General features: G+C 38.3%; 1 protein-coding gene across 3 annotated transcripts in view; it reads right to left on the minus strand.

Moving 5' to 3' along the window:
• Nucleotides 1–12,293, minus strand: part of TBCK (TBC1 domain containing kinase) — a 173,863-nt gene that overhangs the window by 109,536 nt on the left and 52,034 nt on the right. For all 3 annotated transcript variants that reach the window (XM_070433345.1, XM_070433354.1, XM_070433362.1), the window contains one exon: nucleotides 3,430–3,571. In XM_070433345.1, coding sequence (XP_070289446.1) covers nucleotides 3,430–3,571 — 142 coding nt within the window. The remainder of the gene's footprint in view (nucleotides 1–3,429; nucleotides 3,572–12,293) is intronic.

Genomic DNA, 12,293 nt, shown 5'->3' on the forward strand with positions numbered 1-12,293 from the left:
GTGTGTGTGTGTTGTCGTTTGTAGAGGTATTCTTTAGATGTTTAGTATTTCTTAGATATGTACTCACGTTTTAATTTAGACTATGGAACCTTCTGGGTGGCAAAGTGGCTATAGTAACTTTCTGGTGATATGGCCAGAGATTCCTAGCAAAATGGTCTTGGAACAGCTTCTCATCTATTTTCTTTGAATTTCTAGTATAACCAAAGTTGCCTTTGTTAGCTGTTAGTATGCTATTAATTTATACCTTAGTATTTGTTTGATGAGGCAGAGAAAGATTTAAGCTCATGTTCAGTTTGCCATCCTTAAACTGTCTAAACTTTGAGTACCACCTAAAATGTCATAAAGCCCACATAATGAAATTAATATTTCCTTCTTGGTATTCACACAGCTCTCTGAGTTTATCCTCAAAATTTATGAATTTGAATTACTTTATAAGCTTCTTCACAATGTTTCTTAATCACAGTTTATTCCTTGTTGCATTTGTCATGATGCTATCTATACAACATATACATACAGTAAATACTCTTTAACATTTTAAAAATGGAAATATTCATATAAGACATACCCAGATCATTATTAAAGAGTTTAGATATAGTTGATGGTAATAAAAAGAAAAAAAACTGTATATTTTACATTTATTATACTTCGCTTTCATATTCCAAAAATAATTTTTCAATTTGTCTATGATTTTAAACAACAATAAGATTTATTATTATTTTATACCAATGAAAAAAGTAAGATGGTCTAAACCAGGGGTGGGCAAACTTTTTGACTTGAGGGCCACAATGGGTTCTTAAACTGGACCAGAGGGCCGGAACAAAAGCATGGATGGAGTGTTCCTGTGAACTAATATAAATTCAAAGTAAACATCATTACATAAAAGGGTATGGTCTTTTTTTTTTTTTTTAGTTTTATTCATTTCAAACGGGCCGCATCCGGCCCGCAGGCAGTAGTTTGCCCACGGCTGGTCTAAACAAAGGATAGCAAAGAATCAGAAAATCTGACATTTTCCCTTAGAGAAAGAACTGCCAATATGTAAATGACAATTGTTATTATGCATATTTATTATTTTTATTACTATTATTATTTAATCCTCACTTGAGGACATGCTCAGAGAGAGGAAGGGGGAGAAAGAGAGAGAGAAAGAGACAGAGAGACAGAGACAGACAGAGAAAGAGAGAGCGAGAGAGAGCGAGAGAGAGAGGGAGAGAAAGACATTGATCAGTTGCCTTCCATACGTGCCCCAACCTGGCATCGAACCTATCACCCAGGTATGTGCCCTGACCAGGAATCGAACCAGCAATCTTTCATTGCACAGGACTACGCTCAAACAAATAAGCCACTCCAGCCAGGATATTATGCATAATTAATAATAATAAAAGCTAACATTTATTGATTGTTCACTCTGTAACACACTATACTAAGTACTTTATATACATTATTTCATTTTATTTTTTCAACAATTTTGCAATATAGACACTATTGTTATGTATAGAAGTGGAACCAAGGCTTTGAGAAGTTAAGTTAGCTAACGTAACTCACACAGCTATTCTTTGCAGCATCAGAGTTTAAATCCAGTTCTCTCTGAATACAGAAGCTTATCTCGTAACTATTATGCTTTACTACCTCTGCTGTTGAATTAATTCTTAAATATATAAAAGGAGAAAAATAATGTCAATCTAATTCTTAAATATGGTAAACATTAGTGACTTAATTTTTCAAAATATTTTGAAAGTTCCTTGGAAGACAGATATAATAGATAAATAATAAAAATTTCGGCATCAAATAACCTCGTAGTCCAAGTAAAGTAGACAAATTTGATAAATGCCAAAATAGAAGAGGAGAGCAAAGAAGACAGTAACCAAAGGCTGGCAGATATTTGAAGGTAGAATCGACAGATTGTTAGTTGCTCCTCCAAATCCATTTTCAACTCTTTTCTCAACATTTAGGTGTCCAGCTGAAGACAACATGTTCTAGTCTCCCTTGTACCTATATGTAGCAACATGTGTAAATTATCACTAGTGAAAAGTAGTGTTGATCAGTTTTAGATGACATCCTTAAATAGTTACCATGAATCACTCTTCTCCTTTCCTCATGGCTAAAAAAAGTGATAGTGAGAGAACTTTGGAAACTAGATGCTGGAGCCATTCCTGATAGCCTAATATGCTAATTAGACTGGATGTCTTTTGGATGTCCTTCCTGATGAAGCTGGGGCCATAAGGAAGCCAGTGGAGTCCGGTGCTTGCGGGTGGTCTGAGGGAAGCCAGCCTGGGTCCCAGGTGCCTGCTGGTGGCTGGAGGAGGGAAGCAGCCCAGGTCCTGGGTGCTGGAGGGAAGCTGGTGCCAGCAGCCAGGGGAAGGAAGGCCTACTCTTGCATGAATTTTCATGCATTGGGCCTCTAGTTGTAGAATAAAGCCCACCCTACCCTCAATGGACTGTTACATGAAAAAAACATCTTCAGCGGTTCTCAACCTGTGGGTCGCGAACAATGAAAATACATCCTGCATATCAGATATTTACATTACGATTCATAACAGTAGCAAAATTACAGTTATGAAGTAGCAATGAAAATAATTTTATGGTTGGGGGTCACCACAACATGAGGAACTGTATTAAAAGGGTCGCGGCATTAGGAAGGTTGAGAACCACTGAATTCTATGTTCTTTAAACTACTGTATTTTTAACTCCTTTTTTTTTTTTTAATATATTTTATTGATTTTTTACAGAGAGGAAGAGAGAGAGATAGAGAGTTAGAAACATCGATGAGAGAGAAACATCGATCAGCTGCCTCCTGCACATCTCCTACTGGGGATGTGCCCACAACCCAGGTACATGCCCTTGACCAGAATCGAACCTGGGACCTTTCAGTCCACTGAGCCGAACCGGTTTCGGCTAACTCCTTTGTTTTTAGAGCAGTTTATTCTTTACACTAATAGATACAGAGGATATCTGGGAAAGGCCTCATAAAAAGCCAACATATAAAGTGAGTCGTATAGGAAACATAAGAGAACAGGAGAAGAGAAGGTATCTAAAAAGAAAGACCACAGAAGGGAGAGAGCATGAACGTATCGAAGAATGTAAGCAGTTTTAGTCTAAACATTTATACAATGCTTAGTTTTTAAATTTGTACAGTGTAAATTTTTTTGTACTTAATACAAGGTAAAAATTTCTAGAAATACCAAATGATATTTACACTTAGTAAAATTTACAATTAGTAAAAGCGTAAACATTTCTAGAGCTACCAAAATAATAGGTAAATTAATTGTCAAACAGGATTTTGTTAAAAGTCAAATTGAGAATTAAGACATTTCTCCTCATATCTAGTCAATTTGCAAAGCAAAAAGATATTATTACAAAATAGTTTTCCTATTAAAAAATTATTCTAAGAAACACACAATTTTATTACTTTAATATTTTTTTTATACCTACCACACAGAGCTCAAATAAAATGATTCCTAGAGACCATATATCTGATTTGGGGCCAGAAGGCAAAGGTTTTTCATTTGGCACATGATCAGTCGTTTTGGAAATTCCTTGTGCAATTACCTCAGGTGCCAAGTATGATGGATACCTATAATGATATATTTAAAAAATGAATAATTACTATGAACAACAACAAAGCTAGGAAGAAGTAAAGAACATTTTATGTTTCAAAACAGTATTCATTACTTTGAATACTAGAAAGGTAAAAATGTTGTAATAATATATAAATTAGAAGCTAAGACTCTCCCATCTCTGTGCTTCAGTCACTCATACATACTCATGTACATGTAAACTTGACCACCCATCACCACTGCCCTACAAGGCAGCATGCCATACACATTACTCTGTATATGCCAGAGATCATCCTACAACAATAAGTATAGCTTTGCCTCATTCTTTTTGAAAACTGTCAGAAACTGTGCATATGTACTTAATTTATTTGAGCAAACTCTGATGAACCTTTTGAAAGTTTAAACAATTATAAACAATGTTGAAATGATTATAAATATTTCATTTCCCACAAATATATATAGAGATAATAGACACATTTCTAGATGTAGCACTACAAACCCATATGGTATATGCATTTAAAATTTATACACACACGCACACACATATATACACTCATATCTCTGTATATAAAAGTCTAAGCGACCATTTAACCAGTCACTATGATGCACACTGACCACCAGGAGGCAGACACTCAACGCAGGGGCTTCCCCCTGGTGATCAGTGCGCTCCCACAGCAGGAGCGCTGCTCAGCTGACCAACAGGTGCAAGATGCCGGGCTCATGGCTGGTGAGCGCAGCTGTTGTGGTGCGAGCCTCTCCCAGGGACACTCCCCCTGTGTGCACCACCTTCATCCAGACCAGGACTGGGATCAGACCGGCACCGGCATCGGGACTGACTGGGCGTGAGCCCGTGCCTGTTTCTCGGTCATGAGTGTGCTGGTATCAACCTAGGACAGGCATGCAGCGACAGCAGCAGAGCAGCAGCAAGCCTATCGAGCAGCAGAGGTGGCAGGCACAGTAGGGCTGGGATGAGCGGGAGCGGGCCTGGCCAGAGCTCAAGCTCCTCCCGGCCATCTGCTGCTTCGCGCACTAATGCATCCCTCGGGGGATGTTGGACTGCCGGTTTCAGCCTGATCCCTGCAAGCCATGCCAAGGAACCCCCAACGGTGCATGAATCCGTGCACCAGGCCTGTAGTATTTATATATATACTAGTGGCCTGGTGCATGAAATTCATGCACATTGAAAGGGAATTAATTAGAGGAACGTAATTTGGACTTACTATCTAATATCAATAATATGTGAGCGTGAGGCAGTCGTGTTTCTGAAATTCAATGACATGAATTTTAGCTATTACTTTGCCAAATAAACGGAATTTACAGATATCATTTAAAAGAGCATTCAGCTTAATATTAAAAACTCTGGCTACCAAGTCAGGTCTGTTTTCAACTTTTTGCCAGTGTTGGAAATTTTTTGCAATATCTGCCCATTTGGGGTTGCATGTCATGGTTATGAATAAATCGGGCTTGCCATACTTCGTTACAATTGCCATAGCATCCTGATATCGCTGCTGCATATTTCTGGGACTACCCTCAAAAGATGATGGAAGTATTATCATTTTCAATTGGCACATTGTCATTTTCAGATCTAGATTTGAGATAATCCATCAAACCACTATATTTTTCAACTCTCAACTTAGATTGGTTTGCTTTGATGAAATTTATCTGATTGGCCTCCATTTTAGAATATGAATCCATGATAAACTGTTAATTTTCCTGCATTTAAAATAGGATTGAATGTGTGCCGTACAGAGAGATGAAATCCATAATACTGCATTTGTGTGACTCGTGTCCTTACATTTTGTCTAGTATTATTGTTTATTACACTGTTGTCTCTGAGTCTTAATGCAATGTCTGTTCCCCAGCCTTGTTCACCATGTAGGAAAAGAATAGAATATGTCATTGCATCTAATGTAGGAAACAAGATATTGGTTTGTTTAATTTTAGTTGCATTTGGGTTACTGGGATCTGGCTTATAATGAATGAGCAAGTCCCTTTCAAAAGGAGATTCTCCATCTTCATTTCTAAATATGACAGCAACCTCAGTTACACGGGGAGAATTATATCTACCTGGGTCACTGTTACGATCATATTTAATTGCCATTGTTACTTCTGTTTTAGCAATACCTTATGCTGCTACTTCAGATCAGGCTTCCTTTTCTACCTCATGTAGCATCTTGTACGATTTGTTAATTCATTTATTTCATGCATGAGGTTGTTGATGTTGATCATTAGTCTTTCTGAGCAGCCCTGGTTTTCTGGCATTGCTAATCTTTTACTTGTAGCTTCGGCTGTATCCAAAATATAGAGTTGAGCAAACGTCCGAGAAACACCATCCGAAGGATGTAAAGTTCCAGTACGGTGATAAACTTGTCCGTGTATTCTAAAACAGTATGGCCCATATCCTGATGGCGATGCAATATTTGCACCCATGGAAGCAAAAGCAAAAGAACTATTTATGGAACAAATATTTTTCATGACATTTTTACTGTCAAAATCTTCGTTTGTCATTAATCTTTTTAAATATGCCGGGTAATCTGGAAAATGTATATCATTTGGACAGACTTTCCCTTTGCTACAACATCGAGTAAATTTCCCATCAGATGGTTTTTCATCAGAGAAATTTAGTGATAGGCAAAATTCACATCTAACAGTCATTCCACCACAACTATGTTCAAGGATTACATCCTCATGTACTCCATTTTCGCTGAGAAGGCAGTTCCTACCAGAATTGGTAATACTTGTTGATGACTGTTCTCTAGACATATTCTGTCATTGCCACCGCCTTCTTTCAACTTCAAAGGCACCTTGGTCTTCAGACATTTTCTGTCGATGACGCTGGTGTTTTTCGGCATCAGAACAACATTTTTCCAATAGCTGCTCCTCAGATACATTCTGTTGCAGGTGCCACCTTCTTTCAAGATCAGATGCACGTTGCTCTGCAGACATTTTCTGTCGATAATGCCGGCATCTTTCAGCTGCAGAGCTACGTTGTATCAACAGTTATTCTTTAGACATAGTCCCACCTCTCTACTGTCACGGTCTGAGATGCAGGTGAATGACAGTCCTGGCTGTCAGGCCGCTGAGAGCTGTCTGACCAACAATTGATTCTGGCTGATTCTGTGGGGGTGGGACTTCCTCCTCCCTGCTGTCAGTTTCCACACCTGTGATGAGGAAGCTGGGGTGACAGAGGGAGCCACACCCTCCATGCCACTCTCTCTCGCTCTGCACTATGTCCAGCAGCCTCCAGCTCTGCCAAGTCCTCCAATCCTCCCACTCTCCGCCTGCTCTCCTGCTCTGCTCTCCACCAGCGAAGGTCCCGGGAGCGCACAGGCATGGCTAGGCACGGCCGGCCTCGCCTCCTGGGGCCGACGAAGGTCCCGGGAGCCCGTAAGCGTGGCATGGCGCGGCCGGCCTTGCCTTCTGGGCCGGCGAAGGCCCGGGGAGCCCGCGGGCGTGGCTAGGTGTGGCCGGCCTCGCCTCCAGGGGCCGGCAATGGTCCCGGGAGCCTGCAGCTGCTGTCGCCTCCTGGGGCACTTGACACCTGCGTATGCAAATGAACACACCATCTTTGCCAGGTTAATTTGCATACTCACTCTGATTGGCTGGTGAGCGTAGTGGAGAGGCGGTTAATTTACACGTTTCTCTTTTATTAGATAGGATATCACCAAGTTGCTCTTTCAGGTTGTATCAATTTATATTCTTATAAGCAATACATGAGAATGACTATTTCCCCTTACCTTCATTCACCAACATAACAAGTTTTCTTGAAAACTGTCTGAGTAAATAATGAATAAATATTTTGCTAAAGACAGACTATTCAATATGAATAAAGTATAAAAAAATAAAGTTCCAATGAACAACTATGTACTTGCCAAGCAATTTAAGTAAAGAACATCTTATTATCACTAAAGGTCCATCTCTGCTTCTCCCTAATTGTGTCTCCCTAGTATCCCCCAAAAGAAACACATAGCTGAAATTTTTGTGTTTGTAATTCTCTTCTAATTATAGTCTTACCATATATTTGTATCCCTAAAAAGTACATTGTTTAGTCATACATATTTCTGAATTTCATATTACTGGTCAGTATTCATTTGTGATTTGCTTTTTCAATCAACATTATTTATTTGAAAGTCATCAATATTGTTGCATGTAGCTATAACATCATTAATTTTTTAAAAATATATTTTATTGATTTTTTACAGAGAGGAAGGGAGAGGGATAGAGAGTTAGAAACATCGATGAGAGAGAAACACTGATCAGCTGCCTCCTGCACACCCCCTACTGGGGATGTGCCTGCAACCAAGGTACATGCCCTTGACTGGAATCGAACCTGGGACCCTTCAGTCCGCAGGCCGACGCTCTATCAACCAAGCCAAACCAGCTAGGGCAAGTCATTAATTTTTACTTCTATTCTATGAATAATATAATAATTGATGCATTCTAATATCAATTGTTATTTAAATTTTTTGATGTTTTTAAAATATTATAAAGTGTTGCTCAGAACATTATGTACAGTGTACATCTGCAAAAGTTTTCCCAAGAGTATAAACCTAGGATTTAATTTCTAAGCCATAGAACACGTGCAATTTTAACTTTATATCATCACAAAGGTTTTTTGAAAGGTTTTGTATCCATTTATATTCCCACTAGCAGTATATGACAGTTCCTGTTCATTATTTCTTCTCTAACACTTGATTGTGACAGTCTTTCTAATCGTTGACAATTTGGCAATTGAAACATATATATATATGTGGCCCTCCACCCACAGCCCCTCCCTTCCCCTCTATCCCTCTCCCTTCCTCTCTGTAAAAAATCAATAAAATATATTTTTAAAAATCAGTTGGAAAGTAAAGACTGACATGTGAAATATTAACAATGTACCTGAAAGAATCATTAATTTTTAAAATCTTTTTAAAAATGGGGTGTATAAAGGTGACACTTCACTGAACACCTTGTCCTGCATTAATTCATCTGGGCTTGGCCTTGAGAAACATTTAAAATACAGAGCATGAACGAAAGTCATTAGAATTTTCCTAGAATAATGGCACCCATTCAAAGAAATAGTTAAAAGTCTTAAATACCTCATTAGCACATCCTATATAATAAAAGCCAATATGCTAAGTGTCCGACCATTCATTCGATCAGTCGCTATGATGAGCACTGACCACAAGGGTGCAGACACTTCAACCAGTAGGTTAGCTTGCTGCTGGGTCCGACCAATCGGGACTGGGCGAGATAGGCTGGACATGCCCTGGGGTCCTCCTCTTTATTGTTGAAAGTATAACATATGACCCCCTTTCTGCCCCCATTGATCTCTTTATTAATTCTAATAATTTTTAAGAGGATTTTTTGAGTAGTTTTTATAGGTAATCGAGTCATCTGTCAATAAGGATATCATAAAATAACATGATGTCATATATAATATTGTTATAATAAATTTAAAAGTAAAATATAATGAGTAAGATTTGTATTTAAACATTTTATGCAGTACCTTTAAAAAGTCTTAGGATTAATGTTATAGTAGCTTATTAAAATATTTTGAAAGGTTTTCCTTAAAATATATTTCAGGATATATATATTATAATTATAAACAGTAATGAATTTAACCATTCATTACAGGTTTGGTAGAATTTGCCTGAGTCTGGTCCAGTTATCTCTCTTGGGAAAGGCAACGTTAACTACCCTTCTGTACTTGGTGTTTTCAGATTTTAAAGTTCTCTTGGTAATTTTGGTAACTTGTATTTCCTCTCCAATCAACCATTTCATCTTAGCTTTCAAATTTGCAGAGTTAAGCAAAAGAGTCTATTGAAGTCTTTTAATGTTCTCTAAATCTCCGGTTATATTTCTACTAGAGGCCTGTTGCAGGAAGATTCCTGCAAGAATAGGGCTTCCTGCAGCTGGAGCTAAGCAGAGAAGGGAGTGAAGCCCGCCCTTCTCTGATGCCTCGCTCCCTCCTGTCTCCGCTGCCTCAGGACACTCCATCAGTGGTGGAGCAGAGTGGGCGGGTCGTGCCTCGCTGCTCAGCCCCGCGGCCCCCAGCCGGGTGACAGGGCCGGACACTTGCCACCCCCCCCCCCCCGCCCGCCTCCCCCGCCTCCACCACCACCTGCCTGGCCAACAGGCCTGGACACTTCAGCAGCGGGACTGAGGGGACTGGGAGCCGCCATCAATGGGCGCTGCCATCTTTGTAACGGAATGATGGCTAATTTGCATATTACTCTTTTATTAGATAGGATTACCATAATTTCTTTGTGCACTAGAGTTCTCTGCCTTTTTCCTGATTAGGTTAACTAATAACTATCATAGAAGTGTTGTTGTTGTTGCTTTAATCCTCTCTTTTCAACATAAACTGATAATAAAAACAGATCCAGAGACAGAGAAGCATTGATCAGACCATCAAACCTCAGAGGGAAGGTATGGGAAGGTGGGAGTTAAGGGAGAGAGATCAACCAAAGGACTGGTATGCATGCATATAAGCCTAACCAATGGTCACAGACACCAGGGGATGAGGGCATGAGTGGAAGGAGGGGGTTTGGGGATGTGGGGGCAATGGGGGAATAAGGACAACGGGAAAGGCAACGTTAACTACCCTAATCAATAAAGAAAATTAAAAAAATAATACTTTACTATATTTGGTCATAGGTTCCATGAGAATTTGATATAGTTTAATTTCACTAAAGATAAATATTTATATTTATTGAGTTCAAGGAAACTTTTAGTAGGAAATTCAATGGTAAAACAAGGAAATTAGGAAGAAAATCATATTACATTCAAAATCTTCCTATCAGACTTATACTATTTTTATTTTTCTGATAAATTCCATGAAACCTGAAGTAGGTCTGTTGAGATGGAAATTATTTCTCCTCTCAGTGATCCCCATAGTATTTTATTAGTATCTTTCTTATGGGTCCATCATGAGTATCAGCTATTTATTTTACTTGTCCTATATTTTATGTAATAGGCTATATGCAATATTTAATATTATACATTTTTATGTTTATAATAATTAATATACAAAAATTTACCCTCCTATCTAAATAAACTACTTGAGGACACTGGTACAACATACATTTTTACAAATCCTCAGCAAGTACCAACAAAACTTAAATATAAGATATGCTTAGTATATTTTTGCTAAAAAAATAATATTTATTTTATTTTTCTTATTAAATTTATTGGAATGCCATTGGTTCACAAAACCATACAGGTTTCAAGTATACAACTCAACAAAATATCTGCACACTACATTGTGCACCCATAGCCCCAAGTCTTTTTCCATCCCCATTTATAACCCTTAGCCCACCTCCATGTGCTCCCACCCCTCTTTCTCTCTATCACCACACTGTTATCTGTGTCTATGTGTTTATATATATATATGTCTTTTTTTGCTTAATCTCTTATCAAAATGTCAGTAGACAACAATTTAAAAAGCAGATCATACGTAAGAATCAGACCTACTGGCAATTGCTAAGTTTGAATCCTACTGTCTGGACATGAAAGGAACAAATATAGCTTTAGAATATAAACGAAAAGGAAGTAAAATTCTGCTTTATTTGTTGCAGAATTTTGCTTATTTATTATCAGATTTAGTCATGAGCACAACCATCTAATTTTTTTGATTCAATAAAATTAGCTTATTATGCCACCCTGCAATAATGACATTAATCAAAATATACTTAAGTATATGTAACATCTATTTAATAAATGTAATGGAGGCACTCAATTATTACTTCCATTTCTCTTCCTGTGTTTTTCTACAGCTACCTCCTCACACTATGATTGTCAATACTTCTTATTTATTTGTAAAATACTAGTTAATTAAGTCATAAAGTATAACTTAAATTCAAATAGGCAAATGAGGTTTTTTAATTCCTTTTCATTTTAATACAATGATGAGGGTGATATTAATATATTCTTTTAATTTGTCCATGTATTTCTCTCATACACAAGTTTTATGGCATTTGCCCTAAGATATCATACTGCTTTTCTAAATGAATGTGGGATATCTCTTGAAACAACTGAGGTCTAGTGGAAATAGCACTAGCTTTGGTATTATACTACATGTGTTCTGATTTCAGTCCTAACACATATTCTTTCATGATCCGGGTTTCTTAATCTTTAAAGTAGAAATAATAATGCTCACCTAATAAAACTGTTATATATTAGTGAATATATACATCTTTCTATAATAATAAAAGCATAATATGCTAATTAGACCAGACGTCCTTCCGGAAGTCCTTCCAGACGACCTTCCAGATGAAGCCGGGGGGGGGGGGGGGTTTGGGGGGGGGAGAGGGAGCTAAGGCATAGATGGCCGTGGTGGCAGGCGGGGGCTGAGGCAGAGGTAGCTGCTGTGGTGGCAGGGGCTGAGCCCCTTGCAAAAATTTTGTGCATTGGGCCTCTAGTGTCGAATAAAAATGGAGAATGTGACATAAATATAATGTTGTATATTTATCATCATAATATGTCCAAAAGGCAAATTGGTCATTTTTAATCCTTATTCCCAACACATCTAACTCAAAAAATAATAGTATGGATAGTAAAAAGTTAAGCAACAATATAGGTAAACTAGAGGCCCAGTGCACAAAATTTGTGCACGGGTAGGGTCCCTAGTGGCTGCCAGCTGCCAGCCAGGGCCTTGCTTTGTTCCATGCCAACCCTGGTGGTCAGCGCACATCATAGCAAGCGAGCGAATTCTCAGTCGGTCGAACTCCCAAGGGGACACTTTGCATATTAGGC

The sequence above is a fragment of the Myotis yumanensis genome, unplaced genomic scaffold (genome assembly GCF_028538775.1).
Source record: "Myotis yumanensis isolate MYYU_CA2020_CCGP unplaced genomic scaffold, mMyoYum1.0.hap1 SCAF_1, whole genome shotgun sequence".
Classification (NCBI taxonomy): domain Eukaryota; kingdom Metazoa; phylum Chordata; class Mammalia; order Chiroptera; family Vespertilionidae; genus Myotis; species Myotis yumanensis.